Source organism: Conger conger, chromosome 7, assembly GCF_963514075.1.
Source record: "Conger conger chromosome 7, fConCon1.1, whole genome shotgun sequence".
In the NCBI taxonomy this organism is placed as follows: Eukaryota; Metazoa; Chordata; class Actinopteri; order Anguilliformes; family Congridae; genus Conger; species Conger conger.
The window spans coordinates 50,318,633-50,339,647 of record NC_083766.1 but is presented as its reverse complement, the minus strand read 5'-3'; the positions used below and the strand labels follow the sequence as shown (position 1 = coordinate 50,339,647).

General features: G+C 44.7%; 2 protein-coding genes across 3 annotated transcripts; both read right to left on the bottom strand.

Moving 5' to 3' along the window:
* Positions 1-342: 342 nt before the first annotated feature.
* Positions 343-15,219, bottom strand: lrwd1 (leucine-rich repeats and WD repeat domain containing 1). 2 transcript variants are annotated; one of them, XM_061248606.1, is made up of 16 exons: positions 15,114-15,219; positions 14,133-14,222; positions 13,182-13,416; positions 12,483-12,602; positions 11,783-11,929; positions 11,428-11,511; positions 10,705-11,073; positions 8,417-8,534; positions 7,854-7,954; positions 7,236-7,446; positions 6,680-6,752; positions 5,884-6,027; positions 2,812-2,918; positions 2,026-2,175; positions 1,714-1,823; positions 343-1,285 (listed from the first exon to the last, which is right to left on the bottom strand). In XM_061248606.1, exons 1-16 carry the CDS (start codon positions 15,167-15,169, stop codon positions 1,136-1,138), a joined length of 2,265 nt encoding a protein of 754 aa, XP_061104590.1. In that variant the 5' UTR covers positions 15,170-15,219; the 3' UTR covers positions 343-1,135. The 2 variants fall into 2 exon arrangements, with proteins under 2 accessions (XP_061104590.1, XP_061104591.1); XM_061248607.1 differs by having other exon boundaries at positions 14,133-14,219.
* alkbh4 (alkB homolog 4, lysine demthylase) lies at positions 15,219-17,714 on the bottom strand. The gene is made up of 3 exons (XM_061248608.1): positions 17,541-17,714; positions 17,123-17,311; positions 15,219-16,424 (listed from the first exon to the last, which is right to left on the bottom strand). Exons 1-3 carry the CDS (start codon positions 17,658-17,660, stop codon positions 15,921-15,923), a joined length of 813 nt encoding a protein of 270 aa, XP_061104592.1. The 5' UTR covers positions 17,661-17,714; the 3' UTR covers positions 15,219-15,920.
* Positions 17,715-21,015: the final 3,301 nt, after the last annotated feature.

Genomic DNA, 21,015 nt, shown 5'->3' with positions numbered 1-21,015 from the left:
GCACGTCCATGTTTACAGAGATAGATAGCAATCGTATAGAGCCACATTATTGGTGGACATTTGCAGTTCCTTTTGTCGAACTGTTAGAACAGAACTTCGAACTTATCTTTTGGAGTACTTCCGCTTTTTGGTGTATTTGGGGGGTTCCTACACACCTTAAAGACCATAATAATGGGTATTATCAGCAAAATGACATCTGGTTAAGTGACAGAATTCATTCTTTTCATTTACTGGAGAATTGAACATTTTAATGTAAACAAAAAGAAGAAAAAGAACCATACAGAAATCATATTTTCTGATCATTTTAGCAAGACTCTAAAATAAAATATATTCCAAAAGACATGAAATACAGGGTTTTAATGTCAAAAGTCTAAAATACATTTAAAAATAAAATGCTTAAACAAGGAGTACTGGTATGTACATTCCCCCTTGAACCTTCATTCATATTTTCATGCAATCACATCTCAAACTTTGATCCACAAGCGTACATGCTGTGGTCTACTTTGCCCGACAGTCTACAGCAGGTAAGGACATTAGCATGTACAGGTCATTGACGAACACAAGCGCTGTCATACTGTACATACATACAGTAAAATTCCTCTAAAGTTTCAGCCCTACAGCTCCGGATTAAAATCTTTTAACAGCGAATACAAGGTTATGTAACAAAAAAGTGAGTTCTTTTTTCACAAGTTTTTGACTTTCACCATTACATTTAGCACTAATTATTGAAAACTTCAATACTTCCAAGCCTCCTTAAATTCACGTTCCCAATAGGAAACATCTTCCAGCGTCACTCGTATGTAGAGTCAGTCAGGGAGTGGTGAAGTTCTGCTGGACGTCGGAGTCATCCATCTTCGGGCTGCAGATCCAGAGGCCAACTCCAAGAGAGATTAAAATGAAGGTGGACCACGTGCTGGGAGCTGGATCAGCCTAAACCAGAGGTAACCAACCTTGTTCCTTGGAGATCTCAATTTCAATTCAATCCTACTTTGGCCCACCTGATTCTATTAATTGGCAGCTCAATGAAATCTGAAGCAGGTGAATTTGGTGTGCGTTGTTAGGGTTGGAGTGAAAACCTGTAGGACGGTAGATCTCCAGGAACAGGGTTGGTGACCACTGGCCGAGTCTGCATTCCTCAGGACTGCCCTCTACCCCACACCACGACCATGTTCTTGTCGCTGAGGGCCACCAGGTACTGCAGCTCTGGGTCCATGCTCACACTGTTGATGGAGGGCCCGTCCACAAGACCCAGCCCCTTCCTCACAGGGGAAGGCCAGTCCAGAACCTGCCACAAAACCAACAGAAAGCAGCACCCTCAGCACAGTTTGTGGGCCGAATGATAATTGCAGTGGAGGTGGCAACATCCTCTAGCTCCTTCCAAATTTACTGCAAAGGTGCAAATGGATATTTATGCAGAGTACAGTGGACTGAGATATAGGGTGTCATCTAGTGGCTGAAATTCCACACCGCCACTAGCCACAAGGCCTGACACTCAATTCATTCTGATGTAACACCACTGGCATTGCAGCAAAATTATTTATCAATTCCCCTGGGATATCGTCAGAAGGAAAGAAAAGTAGTCATTCTTGACGTCCATATTTTTTGAATGGTTTCATATGAGTTATGCTCTTAAGAGGCGGATGTGTGATCTGCGCACATCAGATGTGTGATATATTGAGGGAAAAGTATCTGAGTAGTTAGAGAAAGCTGTACCTCTGTGGGAGAAATCACTTTTCCATTCTTGCCTCCAGCCTTTATAAGGTCTGCAAGGTGGTACGTCCAGAGTCTCCCCTTCTCATCTCCACAGACCACGTATCCCTCACCTGGGTGAACACATGCAGTTAAACACACACACACACACACACACACAGTTACACATGTACACAAACAGACACACACACACAAACACAAACACAGACACACGCACACACAGACCAGGGCTGGGCTGGAGAGAGGACACTCTAGGGAGGAGTGAATCCCAAATGAATAAACTCGGTCACATTTGGGCACCGTAGCTCCACTCACCAGGACAGGTGCCCAGAGAGAGGTAAGGCGTGTCCGTGTTGGCCCACTCCAGCTCTGCCAGGATCACTGCAGACACCACCTTCCCTTTGGACGCCCGCGTGCGGCTCCAGCTCCACAGGTAGATCGAGCCCTGCATGTGGCTCTTAGACGCTGAGAGAGAGAGAGAGGGAGAGGGAGAGAGAGAGGGAGAGGGAGAGAAAGAGAGAGAAGGAGAGAGGGGGGAGAGAAGGAGAGGGGGCAGAGAGGGAGAGTGGAGGGAGGGATAGAGAAAAAGAGAGGGAGAGGAGACAGAGAGAGTGAGAGAAGGAGAGAGAGGAAGGGAGGGAGAGAGAGACCGAGAGAGAGAGGAAGGTGAGAGACAGAGAGAGAGAGAGAGAGAGAGAGAGAGAGAGAGAGAGAGAGATTAAGAGGTGCAGGTTTCATTTCCCCACAGGAACAGGCTGACTCACCCCAGCATATGCAGCCTGCCCACTCTGAGTATGATGCACAGCTTTATTCTTCACAACACATAATGTAGTAACCAAAAACGGTGCAGAGATATGGGGCGTATGTGGCTCACTACTGGCAAATAGCAGGTCAGAATATCAGGAACGTCCTTTATATTACTGACCACGATATTTAGCTTTAAATGCCTCAGCATTGCCTAACACCCATTATGAAAAATGGACCACTAGTAAAGGGTAAGCTATGGAATCTATGTAGGATAAGTGTGTCCGCTCATGAAAAGTAATGTAATTAGTAACAGAATTTCCAGAGACGTATTCTATGTGGGGGTGAAACACTCACCCACAATGTCATCAGTGAGGAAGGCCAAGCCATCGATGGTGCGATAGTGTTCACCCTTCCCTTCCTCTCTGGCGTACACAGGGAACGTGATCTCCATCTCTTCTGTCCTGAGGAGCAGACAGACGGCAACTTTCAGGAACAATGCTCCATCCTGCCTAAACCCACAACCCACCTTCCTCCTCTTCAATCACCTTTCTGTGTTTTCCCTAAAATCAATCCTGGTGATATGCCCAAAATCTAAGTAGAGCACATTTGAATTTGTAATACACCATTACAAACGCACGCCATGACAGGCTATGTACAACTCTCATGTCCTCCCTCTCATCTTCCTTTGACTCTCTGTGTCCCCTCACCACCAAACTAGCTCGGGCCTCCCCCCCCAGTCCCTGGCTTTCTGATGCTCTACGAGCTGTCCGAACCGAACTGCGGGCGGCGGAGAGAAAATGGAAAAGGTCCTGTCTCCCCAGTGATATGGCTTCCTTCCATGCCCTCTTATCATCTTTCCATTCCTCTGTCTCTCTAGCTAAATCTTCCTTCTTTCACTCGAAAATTAACGCGGCCGCCTCTAATCCCCGCAAACTGTTTTCAACTTTCTCCTCTCTTCTGGCCCCCCCTCCCCCCCCACCCCCCTCATCACTCACACCTGATGACTTTGTCTCCTTCTTTGAAAAGAAGGTCGATGCTATTCGCAATTCCTTCTCCCAACCCTCCACCCCTGCTGACCCTCTTACCCTCCCCAACTCCCTAACCTCCTTTTCTCCCCTCTCTGACGCCGACACGCTGAAACTCCTTACTTCCCACCGCCCAACCACCTGTCCTCTTGACCCCATCCCCTCTCCCCTCCTACAATCTATATCTGAGGACATTCTCCCTTTTCTCTCCTCTCTAATCAACACCTCCCTCTCTTCCGGCACCATGCCCTCTTCCCTGAAGAGGGCCAGAGTCACTCCCCTCCTCAAAAAACCTACTCTCGATCCCTCTGCCCTGAACAACTACCGGCCTGTCTCTCTTCTTCCCTTTCTCGCTAAAACCCTGGAACGGGCGGTCTGCTCCCAACTGTCCACTTATCTTCTCCACAACAATCTCCATGACCCCAACCAGTCTGGCTTCAAGAGTGGCCACTCCACTGAAACCGCCCTGCTCGCGGTCACTGAGGCACTCCACTCTGCTAAAGCAAAATCCCTCTCCTCTGTCCTCATCTTCCTCGACCTGTCGGCCGCCTTCGATACAGTCAACCATGAGATTCTGCTCTCATCGCTGTCTGGGATGGGTGTCACAGGTTCTGCACTCGCTTGGTTTTCCTCCTACCTCTCTGGTCGCTCCTACCAGGTGACTTGGAGGGGCGCACTCTCCGACCCTCAACCCCTACGAACTGGAGTCCCGCAGGGCTCGGTTCTTGGGCCTCTCCTCTTCTCGCTATACACCATGTCTCTTGGTTCTGTTATCTCTTCCCACGGCTTCTCTTATCACTCCTACGCTGATGACACCCAACTCTTCATTTCCTTCCCCCCTGACACCCAAATCACCACACAGATCTCTGCCTGCTTGGCTGATATCTCTGCATGGATGACTTCCCATCACCTGAAGCTCAACCTTGCCAAAACTGAGCTTCTCTACATCCCTGCTAAGTCCTCTCCGTCAATCGACCTCTCACTGACTGTGGAGGACTTTGTAGTTTCCTCCTCCCGTACGGCAAAGAATCTTGGGGTGACTCTTGATAACTGCCTCTCCCTGGCTCCACAAGTATCCTCCACTGCCAGAACCTGCAGGTTCTTTCTGTTTAATATACGCCGCATCCGTCATCTCCTGACGGAGAAAGCCACCCAGCTCCTAGTCCAGGCGCTCGTCATTTCCCGCCTGGATTACTGCAACTCCCTCCTAGCCGGTCTCCCAGCGTGCGCCATCAAGCCCCTCCAGCTGGTCCAGAATGCTGCAGCCCGCTTGATCACCAGTCAGCCCAGGTCGGCTCATGTCACCCCGCTTCTCATTGGCCTCCACTGGCTTCCTATTGCCGCACGCATCCGATTCAAGGCCCTAGTGTTGGCATTTCAGGCTGCTAAGGGGACTGCCCCACATTACATACAATCCCTGATCACTCCCTACTCCCCAGCTAGACCACTCCGGTCTGCCAGCTCTGGTCGCCTTACGATTCCCTCTCTACGAGCACCTGGCGGTCGAGCTGCACGTTCACGCCTGTTTTCCGTTCTGGTTCCTCAGTGGTGGAATGACTTGCCTACCACTGTCAGGACAGCAGAATCCCTCCCCCTATTTCGACGCAGACTCAAAACACACCTCTTCAAACTCTACCTTAGTCCCCCCTCCTGATTTACCCCCCCCCCCCCCCCCAAAAAAAAAAAAAAAATTGCACTTATGATGACGACTATATGTTTAGAACAGCAGTCCAGGTGTATTTTTCTAGTTCTGGATGTGATGCTTTGACTTGTGGTAGAACCTATGCACTTGTAAGTCGCTTTGGATTAAAAGCGTCTGCCAAATGACTAAAATGTAAATGTAAATGTAAATGTAAGGGGGACTATGTAGAGTTACAGCATTTCCACTTCAGTGAATTAACGAAATCTGTCACCACCATTGTAATCTATTCAAATCTAATAAATGCTTTTCAAAGCACGCAATGTTGCTTTGCATGTTAGCATGTTAGCAATCCCACCCAAAGTAGTTTTTCAGAGAAGTGTGAAGGACAATATTTACGATTCTAGTGCAAAGGCTTACGATGGCTAAAATGGTACCAGTGATGATATAAAATTGTTGGCATATCGCCCACCTCTACTCCACACTACAGACTTTAAGCTGACATGAAGTGATATTCACTTAACCCTTTCAGACCCAAGCTCTGCAAAAAAATTGGCTCAACCCAAATTCCAAGGGGTTTTGGCTTTGGTTGAGAAAAATTTGAAAGTTGAGAAATTTGTGTAGGGTTTTCATAGGGGCTCAAAACAACAGCATAGCAGTCGTATTGACTGGCTGAAAAGGTATAAGGCTGAGGGATTTTCAGGTAGTTACGCTTCAGTGTAAAGGGTTAACAGTGCAGAGTGTTCTCCTCTCTTATGGTACCTCTTTCGCTCGCCCTTGCCCAGTTGGGCGTTGAAGCAGAGCAGGCCCTCGTCACAAGCGGCCAGCAGGTGGCGTGTGTCCTGGCCGAAGGGGGGCAGGCCCAGGTGCAGGGGGGTGGAGCCAGTCTCCAGGACCAGGAGCTGGCTGGATAAACAAATAAAAGGGATCATCAAATGGACTGAACCAGAACAGCTGTTTTTCAACATGGGAGTCACGTGTGAAGACAGTCTGGCCGATCAGTAGCACCAACTGTTCAGTTAAATTACCCAGGAGAAAAGAAACCCAGGGCTGGATTTGGATTCAAGGGCCAATTTTATGATCCCACAAAAAGTAAATAATACTATATTATAGGTTTTTGTCCTGTGATTTTCAGATGTCCGTTTAGAGGGAAAAAATTTGAATAAGTGGGGGAAAACTCCTTTAGCTACTTCATAAAGTCCAATCTGTCAGGATTTATTTTTATATCATTTTGGCAGTTACGGTTACAACAAACACTTTAAAAAAAATACATATATATATCTTAAATATGAACTTATTTTGTTTGCCTAACAAGTGAAATTCTTACCCCACTGGAAAATCTTGAATTGAGTGAAACTGTCCAACCAATATATTTGTCTTATTTTGCAAAAGTTGGGTGAACAGAACCAAAAGTCTAAAAATAAGACTAAAATGCTGGCTGAAATGGAATTTTCAGCAAATAAATATATTTTGAATCCTTGAGCACTGAGTCTGTGTTAATTGTTGACCCACACAATGACAGTGACACAGAAGCAAGACCCTGGCAAACATCACTCACCTGACTTTAAACGTGTAGTCGTTGTCCACTCCACCGATGTCCCACATCACAATTTTATTCTCATACGACCCAGCTGGAAAGACACAGGAGGTGGCAGGGAGGAGGTGGTTAGTTCAGAGAGCATTTGTGGAACGTTAGTTCAGAGAGCGTTTGTGGAACGTTAGTTCAGAGAGCATTTGAGGAACGTTAGTTCAGAGAGCGTTTGTGGTGCGTTAGTTCAGAGAGCGTTTGTGGAGCGTTAGTTCAGAGAGCGTTTGTGGAGCGTTAGTTCAGAGAGCGTTTGTGGAGCATATGTGGAGCTTTAGTTCAGAGAGCATTTGTGGAGCGTTAGTTCAGAGAGTGTTTGTGGAGCTTTAGTTCAGAGAGCATTTGTGGAGCGTTAGTGCAGAGAGTGTTTGTGGAGCGTTAGTGCAGAGAGTGTTTGTGGAGTGTTTGTGGAGCGTTAGTGCAGAGAGTGTTTGTGGAGTGTTTGTGGAGCGTTAGTGCAGAGAGTGTTTGTGGAGAGAGAAACAGGGCAGGCTGACGGTTATTTTTGGGCGGGGGTGGGGGCACTCACTGAAGAGGACGCTCTGCTGGTGGGGGCTGAAGGACAGGGTGGAGAGGGCGCGGCGGGAGGCCCTGAACTCCCCGTATGCCAGGTTAGCGCGCGGGTGGATGAGCTTCACCAGCCCCTTCTTGCCCCCAGCCGCCAGGACACTGAGCCTGCGCTGCACCCCTCCACCCTGGGGAGACATGGTGACGGAGGACCAGGCCAGGGTGAAGAACTCCTGAGAGAGGGAGAGAGGGGGGGGGAGAGAGAGAGAGAGAGGGGGAGGAGAGAGAGGGGGAGGTGGGAGGAGAGAGACAAAGAATTGAATAGCGAAACAAAATATATTATGTTGCACACCCACTGTGAACCCCAATCACCTCCAGGCAAGAGAAATCAATAAAGCTAATTCATTTCCAGAAATGACTTTTCTTATTGCTCTTTTTAATGGTTTTTCTTACTTTAATCTCCCTCATTTTACTTTCTTTGTTGAACATTTCTTATTACCACAACCCATAAAGCATAACCCATAAATCACTCTTCATAATGAAGTGTAATTACCATTTCTTCATGCTATAAGAATATTGCAAACAAGAGGTCAGGGCCTGCCACACAGTTCACCTGGACCAATGGACATTTTGTACTAACCTCACCGGGGACCTTGTACTTCTTCAGGACGTGCCCCGTCTCACAGTCGATGAGGCACACTGACTCCCCCCCACAGGTGGCCACAATGCGGGACGTCTGGTCTGTGGAGGACCAGAGAGATACGCATGAGAACCCAGAGAGAGGTACGCATGAGAACCCAGAGAGAGGTATGCATGAGAACCCAGAGAGAGGTATGCATGAGAACCCAGAGAGAGGTACACGAGAACCCAGAGAGGTATGCATCAGAACCCAGAGAGAGGTATGCATCAGAACCCAGAGAGAGGTATGCATCAGAACCCAGAGAGGTATGCATTAGAACCCGCTACTGGACTTTGAAAAAAAACTTGCAGGAGCAAACACACTTCTGAAAAAAAACTTTGATAGTATCTGAGAGCAGATACAGGCTGAGGGGAAAAACTGTATGGCACACCCAGACATAAAAGAGGAAATACTTTATCAAAGCTAGGCAATACTTTATCAAAGCTAGCCTTATAAAACTGGCATGGTGATATGTGCATGTTGTATTAATGTCACATTCTAAAGAGAAGTAAAATTTGTCTGACCGCAGCTGTCCTGTGGGGGCTGGAAGGCGCAGGCCCACAGCTGGGTGCTGAAGTCATCGGGGCTGTCCTGCCTGCTGTGGCACTGCAGGACGTGGAGGGGCTGCAGACTCACAGGGTCCTGAGACACGCACGAGGGAAGAGAGGGTGAGTGGCTCTCTCATGTAGTACAGCAAAAACAGCATAGACCAAAGCAAGCATACATACACACATTCACATATACAGTCAGGTCCATAAATATTGGGACATCGACACAATTCTCATCTTTTTGGCTCTATACACCACCACAATGGATTTGAAATGAAACGAACAATATGTGCTTTAACTGCAGACGTTCAGCTTTAATTTGAGGGTATTTACATCCAAATCAGGTGAACGGTGTAGGAATTACAACAGTTTCTATATGTGCCTCCCACTTTTTAAGGGACCAAAAGTAATGGGACAAACTAACAATCATAAATCAAACTTTCACTTTTTAATACTTGGTTGCAAATCCTTTGCAGTCAATTACAGCCTGAAGTCTGGAACGCATAGACATCACCAGACGCTGGGTTTCATCCCTGGTGATGCTCTGCCAGGCCTCTACTGCAACTGTCTTCAGTTCCTGCTTGTTCTTGGGGCATTTTCCCTTCAGTTTTGTCTTCAGCAAGTGAAATGCATGTTCAATCGGATTCAGGTCAGGTGATTGACTTGGCCATTGCATAACATTCCACTTCTTTGCCTTAAAAACTCTTTGGTTGCTTTCACAGTATGCTTCGGGTCATTGTCCATCTGCACTGTGAAGCGCCGTCCAATGAGTTCTGAAGCATTTGGCTGAATATGAGCAGATAATATTGCCCGAAACACTTCAGAATTCATCCTGCTGCTTTTGTCAGCAGTCACATCATCAATAAATACAAGGGAACCAGTTCCATTGGCAGCCATACATGCCCACGCCATGACACTACCACCACCATGCTTCACTGATGAGGTGGTATGTTTTGGATCATGAGCAGTTCCTTTCCTTCTCCATACTCTTCTCTTCCCATCATTCCGGTACAAGTTGATCTTTGTCTCATCTGTCCATAGGATGTTGTTCCAGAAGTGTAAAGGCTTTTTTAGATGTTGTTTGGCAAACTCTAATCTGGTCTTCCTGTTTTTGAGGCTCACCAATGGTTTACATCTTGTGGCGAACCCTCTGTATTCACTCTGGTGAAATCTTCTCTTGATTGTTGACTTTGACACACATTCACCTACCTCCTGGAGAGTGTTCTTGATCTGGCCAACTGTTGTGAAGGGGTTTTTCTTCACCAGGGAAATAATTCTTCTGTCATCCACCACAGTTGTTTTCCGTGGTCTTCCGGGTCTTTTGGTGTTGCTGAGCTCACCGGTGCGTTCTTCTTTTTAAGAATGTTCCAAACAGTTGATTTGGCCACACCTAATGTTTTTGCTATCTCTCTGATGGGTTTGTTTTGATTTTTCAGCCTAATGACAGCTTGCTTCACTGATAGTGACAGCTCTTTGGATCTCATATTGAGAGTTGACAGCAACAGATTCCAAATGCAAATAGCATACTTGAAATGAACTCTAGACCTTTTATCTGCTCCTTGTAAATGAGATAATGAGGGAATAACACACACCTGGCCATGGAACAGCTGAGCAGCCAATTGTCCCATTACTTTTGGTCCCTTAAAAAGTGGGAGGCACATATATAAACTGTTATAATTCCTACACCGTTCACCTGATTTGGATGTAAATACCCTCAAATTAAAGCTGAAAGTTAAAGCATATCTTGTTTGTTTCATTTCAAATCCATTGTGGTGGTGTATAGAGCCAAAAAGAGGAGAATTGTGTTGATGTCCCAATATTTATGGACCTGACTGTACATTCAAGTCAACATGTGGCTAAACATATGCAATTATATTCCATTTCCAGAACTCAAACTATCAATGTTAATATAACTGAAGTATGAAGAATAATTCTTATGTGTCCAATAGCTATCTTCTTTCCACTCAATGATACACACATCTCTTGCTTATACACTGCAAACTGTAGAGCGGGGATGATCAAATCTGACTCTCAAATCCAAATCCAGCCCTGGTTCTCTTTTCCCCTGGGCAATTAACTGAACAATTAGTGCTTCTGAGTGGCCAGACTGTCTACACCTCCCTCCCAGCTAAAGGGAGGGTGGAAAACCAGCAGTTCTCGGCCCTCGGGGACAATGATTTGACGATCCCTGCTGTAGAGGAACGAAAGCTCGACATAGTAGGCCTTAGTGGAAATTGTGTATAAAGTCGGGCTTTGTGACATACTTTGGATTTGATGCTGGTCATTTTCTGAGGCGTGCTTTTCTCCACCTTCCCCTCCTGAGCCGGGGCCTTGTTGGGTGTCCTGGGCTGTTTTTTGGGCGACGGGGTGTCTTTCGGGGGCTCCCTGAGCCTCCTCCTCAGGCCCTCTGCTTTGGACCCTATCCCTGCGGGGCTGTCTGGCACTGCCGGTGCCTTTCTGGGGGAGCGGAGAGGCTTCTCCTCTTTCACCGGGGAGGTCAGGAGCCGCGATGACTTCCGGGGGCTGGCTTCGGCTGGGGCCGCCTCGGCCACCCTGGTTTTCTTACGGGGGCTACCGTTCTCCCTGCCGGCATCTGGCTCACAGCTCTTCCTCTTGCCGGAGGACTGCTGACCCTGTGACAGCCATAGAAGTGATACATTAGGAGTGCTTAGTTTAAAAGCAGTGAAGAAGAAAAAAAAATCCTGAGATATGAACAGTCGGTTCTGCCCTTGACACTTCTAATACACCACCAAGTCGTACAGTGTTCCTCCATCGGTAATAGCCCAAGTGTGTTGTGGAATAAATGAAAATGGTTTGCAAATTTACTGGTTAGTGCGGTACTTTGCATGTTCAATTTAATTTGCATATAAAGTGAAAATGTTTGAAGACAGGCCGCTTTAGACACCAGCAGAGCTGCTAATAAAAAAAAAAAAAGGCTACTGGGTAAACAGTCAGGACTGGTTCAGCTATAGCTACATTGATCTTACACTCTTGTCCTTGGTGTCCTTTGGGTCTTTCTGTTCACCGGGCTCAACCAGGGAATGCAGGTGCTCCTTGGCAAGCATCTCCAGCTAGGAAAAGTAGCAAGCTATGTAAACATTATTGGAGAATATCATTAAATAAAAAGATAAAAAGTCATTCGGACAATGAAGCATTCCATCCCAAGCCACATACCGCTGAAGGCCTTTCCAAATACAAATTGTGGCACAAGAATCCATGATTGATTGCCGCGTTCTTAATTCTTAGTTGAAATAGAGCATTCATAGCTAGCACTGAAGTAAATCTATTAGAATATTACTACATATTAATCCATCCAGCCCCGCAAATGTCAGAGAAGCATACCCTCCATTTTGTGTAGTCCGTGAGGGAGTTGGGGCCATACTTTATCCGTGACTGCGCTTCATGAACAAATTCCTTCTCCACACTCTTCAGTTTCTCAGGCGTTGGGCGGTCAGGGAGAGAGAATTTACTGTCCCACAGTGCTTCGACCTGAAAGCAGAACACCATAACACTTAAACGGTCACCGACTGCAACTTTCAGCCCCCTGCAAACCCACCCAACCTGACTCAGTAAACATTACAGAAATGCCTTGTGTGTGTCCATTTCATCTTCAAATCAACAGGCTTCAGAAATAATGCGTCTCTTCAAAGACAATAAACCTGAGTATTGAGACAATGTTGTGCAGCTTTTATATATGATTGTGCACCCTAGAGATATTGTTCACACTCCAAACGTCAGCCAGCTGCCTATAAGGAGGTATTGTGGTATGAAAGTGATTTCAGAAATGCAGGCTGAGCCAATCAGGGACAAAGCTGTGACATCACCACTGGAGTTACTCAACTCCATAATTCCACAACCATGGCTGTGAATGGTTGTGTCTGGTAGAGTCACCTAATCATCTCTTAATCAGATATTGTGGACTCTATATGACACAGAACAGATTCCATTCTAAATTCCATTGCTCGATTTGTTAAATAAAATGGCAGTAGCTTGTGAACTGCGTCTCACAAGACACAAGGCAGAAGATGGGACAGACTCCTACCCGCTTCTGGAGGGCCGCGGTCCCAATACTGTGGAGGTGTTTAGTTATGTAGCTGATGTTTTTGCCGTTGAGATTCCTCAGATTTGACAAGAGGAACATCACTTTGTAGTTATCGCTAACCTGAAAGAACAAGGAAACACAGTGTCATTGATGAATAAGCACCACTCATGCAACACAAGCGGACATACCATAAATGCTTGAAGGTGTCAACAAGCTCAGCTACATTAAGGCTAACAGCTCCCCCTTGTGGAGGATTTATAGCTCGCTAAACGTGAGTGAGTGAGCGAGCCACAGGTCCATGAGGTGCTTCGCATAAAAAATAACATAAAAAACTAAAAATTATGAAACCCACCAATCCCATCCTCCTCCCAAATATTGTTTGATAACTTTTGTCATTAAATAAATTAAATAAGAATTTTGTTTTGTGTTTACTCCAGTTCGCTTAGTCTAACATTACATTTTGTCTAAAGATCTGAAACCATTCAGTGGGACAAATATGTGATTATAAAGGAAATCAGGAAGGGGACAAATGCTTTTTCACACCACCGTATGTACCACAGAGCGATATCAACAGCGTGTATCAGTGTATAAATGCTCTCCGCCCCGAGACGTATTGTGAAAGAATTTCCATGGCAAATGAAGAGAGAGTGGCCTAGCGGGGGGGGTGGGGGAAGGGGGGGGGGGGGGGGGGGCGCTCACAGTGACGTAGAGGTTGTCGTCCAGGTGCAGCTCCTCCAGGGCTGTCAGAGGTGCCAGCGACATGACGTCCTCCAGGTCGTTGTCGGACCAGTTGAGCACGCGCAGGGAGGGCAAGCTCAAGCCCGGAGGAAGCTCCTGCAAGTGGTTTCCGGAAAGGTCCAGCTCCTCCAGGCCGCTCAGGCGAGACAGCAGAGGCACAGGCAGGTCCTGACTGCTCAAGCCCAATTTGGACAGACTAAGGGAGGGAAGATGATGCAGAGCACTATAGCAGTGTGTCTCGTCTCAAAATGAGTCAGTAGTCCATTAGGGTATGCTGGAAGTGTATTTGATGGGTCCCAAAAAGGTACTAAATTTCTAAATTTTGGTCTTGATATTAAAATGTTTAAGAAGCAGTGCACTACAGGAACCTACACAACCCCGACCTCAATAAGCAACTGATCTGCTATAGTGCTCAATAAAAGGAAAACATTTGTCTCCTAAAATAACCAAAAAGGTCCAAGTCTAAATGAAAAAAGTAAACATGTGTGAGGCATCTGGTGATATCGTATTTCTATATATCTAAAAACAATATAATGTAATTCAATTACACATGTTCAGTGTCATACTTCTAGGCAATTGTCCTCTATTTTCTACCAATATTAACACAACCACAGTTTTGAAGATTTCCCCTGTAACACAAAATTTAAAGGACTCCAAGTGCCTGTGTTTGTTCATTCCAAATGCAGAAAACTATACCGATTCATACATTATAATCAGCAAAGGTAACCAACTCCGATTTGTGATGCAGCTCAAAATTTCAAAAGCAGATCAGATTTGGTCTATTTTTACTATTTGCACAAGCACACATATTGTTATTTATAACAATACACATAAGAAAGTATTATTATTATGCCCACTGAGTAATATTATAATTGTAAGCTTAAACCATGTGATGCGTGTGATATTACTTACTTCAATGTCTTGATCTGTTCCAGTTTGTTGGCTTTAGGGGTCCCTTTCTCTAGCAGGAGACTTTCTGTTATCTTAACCATGGCTGCGCTGCTGAAGGATAAAGAGGTGAGACAAGAACCAGGACAATTTGTTGTAGACAAGAGATCGTGATGTGGGGGTTGATTATGTTCGCTCAACTGCGGGGTGTGGCTTTGACTTTCAGGGCCTTCCCCCGAGATAGTTTTTAAATGCCCGGGGTGTAAGGATCCGGGCTGGGATCTGTGAGACGGGGTCCCCTCCCATTCCCACCCCCTGCCAAGGCATTGTTGATAAGTATTGCAGACAATGTCAGTACTTCACACTGGCATATGAGGTGGCAGACGTTAAGAATTCTCAAGTTTCACTTGATAGCCTTCATTGTGCCATGTACAAAAATTGTTAAAAGAACCGACATTTTCAGTTAGCCGTTATGATGTGCTTGAGTACACAAAAGCTATACATAGCTTAAAACATATATATTATACATAAACGTATGTTTATTATATTATAAACGTATATTATACATACATACATAAACATAAACAAATACGATACCCAGGTAAGATAAAAAAAAAACTAGTTTTGCAAAAGGACCTTCCGTTAGATGTTAGCTCCTGTTCATAGCTGCGTTGTCAACAATTCCCCGAAGAATGTAGCTAGCCTAGCAATATATAACAAACCACACAAGATACGTGGCTAGAAACCAACTTGCAACTGTCGCCCATATAGACTGACATTGTTTTATTAATTATTCGTTAATCAAATAAATGCTACATCATGACTCGATTCATTTCGCATGCGTGTAGATTTTACATTGAACTAGCAACCCTGCTAACTAAGTTACACGTAGCGTTGTTGCGGCAACAAGATGCAACATTGTGTTTAACGGCTGTGTTTAACACATATAACAGTTACAACAATGTGGTTTAGGTTCTTTTGAACTGTACATAACTCATAACTTACATGCTCTGAAAACTTTCCCGGCAAAACCTTCCAACTTCAACTTTGACCCCATCCATCCAAATTGCACAACAGCGCCGCCAATGCGTGGCACAGAGAAGACACGGATTTATGAAACAATATTTTATTTCATTTAACAAATACAGGTAAATGGTACACTTTACATCGTTCGAAATAAAAACCTAAAATTATGAGTATTTATAGTTTTACAATAACTTATATTTTAAGCATGCTTGATGAAACTCTGCTTTGTCATCAGACATTTATGGCTGGCTAAGGATTGCTTATATCCTGTCCTGAATAAATAAAAACTGAAGAGGTGCATTATTTTTGTAATAGTCACTGGTAACACAAAATAGGAATCTGAAGCTACCAATTCCATGTATATAATTTCCTCCCATTTCTAAAGAATGCATTCCATAAATTCAAATTAAAAAGTTAATCATGGAAAACTGTTCTTGTCATAGTCTGCCTCTGAGGCCCATTTTCCTTCACTTCCTAGTGGGCACCTGACTTTACTGAACCAATACAACAAGCAGCAATGGCCTCCTATTTTATTATTGCATTGCAAATACACTGATAATCCATTTTTCTTGGGGATTTTCTGGCTGACTTTCTGAAGGAATATTTATAGGTGATTTTATTTTTGCAATCGATTAACAAGTCTGTTCAAACCAGTGTCGCAATAAACATGTTAATAAGGCAACCGCTCATATATATAAAATTATTGTAATGTATACCTGTTTTATGACCAAATGTTTGTAGCTCTTATTGACCATAACTAAGGGCCTCATGCTCACATTGAATAATTCAAACTGGTGACCCCTGGAAGGCGAGGGCCATGTCCAGCAGTTGTGAGCCAAGGGCTTCATACGCTCCCTCGGGCAGAAACGCAGGGGACAGTTCCCGGAACGTTGAACAAACTCTGCGCTGGCGAATGTCCTGCCGATGAATGGCGTGTTTCCACGTGTGTCGCGCCTGGCCATGGAGCACAAGCAGCGATCGACGCGGGAAGCTCACGCACACGCGAACCTCGCGCTGTCCTTCGTCACAGCTCATTGTGACAACGGTGTCAGAGAGGAGGTTGACGGTGACCAGACGTTCCCCCCACAACCAGCTGTCATCCAAGTGGGGATCTATGGCAGACCCTCGCTGGGGACTGTAGTCCAGGTTGCACTGCTCTACAGGGTGGAAGCCTTGCAGCAGTGGCTCCTGGCTCATTCGAAGCACAATTTTGCGGCTTACTGCTGGCAGGCCACTGAAGGTCCCAACATGCACGCGCTGCTTTTTAAAGTTCACTTTGGGCCCAAAGTCCTGTTGGGGGTATTATACATACCATTATCACATACACCAATGGTATTTAATTAGCGTGGGGTTATTATGGTAGGTATTAAACAAGCAAAATGAGGGAAATTAAATGCACTGCAATATTGACTTATATCAGTCTAAACATTTCCATCTATTCCTGTGTGGGGATTAAATGGGTGGAGTTCAATTTATTGCCAGACAATTTATTGCTATTGGGTCCAGGTCCTTCATGACCTCAATAATTCCCTGACCTAATGGCCAATAACTGTTATAGTCTCAATGCATATCTCCTCCCATAGTTTGATGAGATTTTTATAGAGATCTTTTAGAGAGATTTGTAGCATGACTTATGTGGTGGCACAGTGATACACTGTAACCTGACAACGTCCAAAGTTTCTGTGGCGTTTGCACTTTACCATTTACCATGGTAATCCCTCTACCAACCTTATCCCTCTCCCCTTCTCCAATACAATTTACTTGTGGATGGTAGATTTTGGGAGCTGGGGAGTGATGTGGGGTGGTGAAGTGGCCCAGACCACATGATACAATCCTAGCATTGTTTTCTATACAGATTTTATGTCCAACTTGAACTGTGTTGTTGTTATAGTTATTTACATGACTTTGGATAGGCATTTGGTGGATGTGTCGTGGATACATTCCATTGTTATTTCACCAGCCCCTTTGTTGTCACTTTAATTACACACCTGTTTCTTGCGTCCGGACTGAGATTCCTTCCATGCATCTTGGTCCATACTGTTTATCAAGTCCCTCTCCTCCTCCTCCGATATGAAGTTCTCCCACAGCAAGACTCCTGGGAAGGGAAATGACTCGTGCACACCACCCTCATTCCGTACTGCCAGTCCCGATGATGGTTCGTACTTAAAATGTAATACCTGTTGACGAGCACACCATTGTCATTGTGGCATTGTGTTCTTCCGAAGCAGACATTTAAGCCTATTTATTTATAGCAGGTTAGCTAATAAAGGCTAGCTACAAAAGCTGGACTGACAACTCAACATAGATAACGTAAATTCGCGTAATCCAGTGTTACCAAGATCATTTGTGGCACTTTACTAGTTGGCAGCACACTTTATTAGTACTAAGATTAAAACGTAAACCTACCGAATGGCCCTCATCTTCTGCCCTTCGTTTCCCGTTTAAATCCTCGCAAAGAAGACAAGAACGGATTCCTTTACAGCCACACCTGGCAGCTCTACTATTTTCTACACCAGCCATGAACATCGGCCATGAAAATAGTGCACCGTTGAAAGCAGTCCGCTGGAAAACAACGATTGCGATGTGGTTCCCAACTACTGACATGCACATTTAGCGTTCCAAACGTGGGTCCACATAGGGTATCTTTTTCAAATGTTATGTATTTTGATTATTTATTTATTTTTGGCCGATTTTTTCTAATCAGGAGTGTGGCAAAAGGAAACCAATGTTTTCCCTAAATATTTCACATAACTTATGTCAACTCTTAGGGAAAAATGCCCTTTTTAACATTTCACAGGTGAGCATCGTCTGATGAAACAGATCTCAGTAAAAACAACGATAGCTATACTTGAGTTTAACTTTCGTATTTATTTGCAAAGAAATGACAGAAAGTGAGAAAGCTTAGCGGCTTTCTGATTTGCATCAGACACAGTAAGACTCTTATACACACTTTTCCAGAAGGGGGGGCTTTACCAAAACAAAAAGACATGAAGCTGGCCATGAACATTTATCAGTATTTTGTCTTCTGAATACCCCTTGTTGACCTTGCTGTAAGACCAGAATGTACTAGCTGAGAAGCAGAGATATTAAGGTCAAAGGCTGCCTGTCTGCTGGAGAGAAACAGAGAAAGACTCATAGTGAGCACTTAATTCAGAAAGTGGTCTAATAGTAATAAGAATTATCACTAAAAGGTTTTATGTTAACACACATTGTCAATTAAGAATCAATTAAGAAAATTACCATTACATTTCCCTCCTTTTATCATTTCATGATAACAAAAACAATTTTCTGATCACATCTACTCAATCGGGTAATAATTGATTTAAAATAACATAACGTGGATGACAACAATGGTCAGCTATGGCTAAGTGCAGTGCAGAGCTCCAGTATCAAAGGGGAAATCGAAAAACTCGCTTTTTACCGGGAAAAGACATTTTCCCAGCTTTATTTTCTCCAAACAGCTAAGCGTCGCTTCTGGATACCGGCAGATGCACGCACATAGCAATTGACCAATTGATGATCCTTATGAGCAAAACCTTGTAGAGAAACAAAATCATAAGTTGTAGATAAAAAGAAGGTCCAATAAACATTGTAATCATGTATGAATTGATTAGGTGATTATGCAACTAACAATGTACTGATTATGGGTGTAACTGTCAAGAACCTGGGCAGGGGGAACCAAGAGGCAAGCGAGAAAGACAGGAAGGAAATCTATCTAAGGAGTGGGAGGTGGAGACTCCAAATGAAGAACAGGTGGGATGAATGAGTGGGAATGCATGGGAAGACAGACAGACTATGGTGGTCACAGAGGGAAAGAAGGACTGAAAACCCTAAGACAAAAACAGATACAGAAAATCACAGAACCTGAGAGTAACATCATTAATGTTCAGAAATGTGTTATCATACTCAGGGTTAGGAACGCAGAGATGTAGGTACTGGCTGACCACAGCCTGAGCGGTGTGAGAAATGCACACACAAATAAGTGGCTAGCCACAACAAAAACAGCATCGAGATTAAAACGAGGCAAAAAGTTCTCTTCCACCCAAACAGAAGATTTTAAAAAAACTCTTTACTTGTGTCAACTTCCCTTTCTGTCAGTTCATGTCGTATCCTGGTCATATTTCTAATCACCTTATTTCTATCACTTGTCCATCCCCATCAAAATTCGGTATATATGTACAACATTTTCCTCCAATCATTACACAAATCCTCCCTTGGGTAAGCTGAGCCAACTCCATACGATTCGAAATAACCATCAACCATAATGCAGTCAATTTGCTTCTAACAGCCGCTGTTGTCAATAGAGAGGAGTTTATAAATTGGAGAACAGTGTACCGTGTGATCTCTCGCTTTTAGCGGACCCAATATCCCTATCCCAGGAAACAAAGCTTCCAGTAACTTCTCCCCACCAGACCAAAGTCGGTGTTCCCAAGGGACAGGGTTGCAATCCGTAAGGCCCCTCTTTACTTTGTATATTCTTTGTGTGGTGAGATTATGTGTGGACAACTCAGGAATGACAAATATGTAATCATATAATGAGGCATTACTTATAACACAGATTCCAAACTTCAGGTTATTTCTAAACACTACTGGAATGCCCTCTTGCATGTTGCCGAGAAACAGGCTAAGAACGAGGCCGATGCTGCTGTTTTGGTAGATGAGTACACACAAACTCACAAAGCTCACATGCGCTCATCGGACGAGCAAAGAGATGTTGGTTCTTTTCACAGAGATAAAAGTTTTAACGTTAATACACCACAAGTTTCTGGAACAGATCATTCAGTCGTTAAATCTGATTCAGAACAAATTTGCTATTACTGTCATGCGAAGGGTCATTGGAAAGGGAACTGTCCAGTGCTGAAATCAAACTCCAAAAGCCGCTTTTCTTATGTAAAGCCTGATATGTTGGCTGCATCCCCTTTTAAGATGGATGTACATTCACGTTCTACTGAACCGAATTCCAATTATTCTCCACTCATTTCAGATGGACTTGTTTCCTTGATTGGCAGTGACGAAAGAATTCCTGTAAAAATCCTGCGTGACACAGGAGCGTCAGAGTCCTTCATTTTGGAGTCTGTTCTGCCATTTTCGTCCTCTTGAAGTTCTGACAGATCTCTTTTGGTTCGTGGAATTGATCTCACTACCTTTGCAGTCCCTTTACATAAGATCATGCTGTACTCAGAGTTAGTTGAGGGGGAGGTCGAGTTGGGAGTATGCCCTGCTCTCCCTGTGGACTCTGTCTCGGTGATACTTGGAAATAATTATGCAGGTGGACACGTTTGGCAGTGTAACCCTGTGCCAGTAGTGTTGTCTTCTCCTCAGCTGAGAAATGAAACTGATGATTGTTCGAAGCAGTTCCCTGAGGTGTTTGCAGCTTGTGCTGTGACCCGCTCGGCTGCTCGTGCAGGGGCGGAAGCCAAGCGGGTCAAGGTGGCTGCAGAGAAAACTAGGTTTGCCTTACCAGATTTTCCATTGAATCTGTCCTATGAGGACCTAGTTAAAGAGCAGCGTGCAGATCAGTCCCTGTGTTCATTGTTTGACCGTGCTGTCCCAGCTGATATTTTTGAGAGCATGGCTCATGGGTACTCTATTCAAAATGGTCTGCTTGTGAGAAAATGGACCCCCTCCACTGACACTTCGGTGGGGGAGCCATGGTTACAGGTTGTTGTGCCTAAACTTGCAGTGATGAAGATCGCTCATGACCTGTTGGGGCATTCTGGGGTGAGAAAGACATATGACCGCATTATGCGCCATTTCTATTGGCGGAGGTTAAAGAAAGATGTTGCTGCTTACATAAAAACTTGCCACATCTGCCAGATGACTGGTAAGCCCAATCAGGTCATCAGGCCTGCACCTTTGGAGCCGATACCTGTGGAGGCTG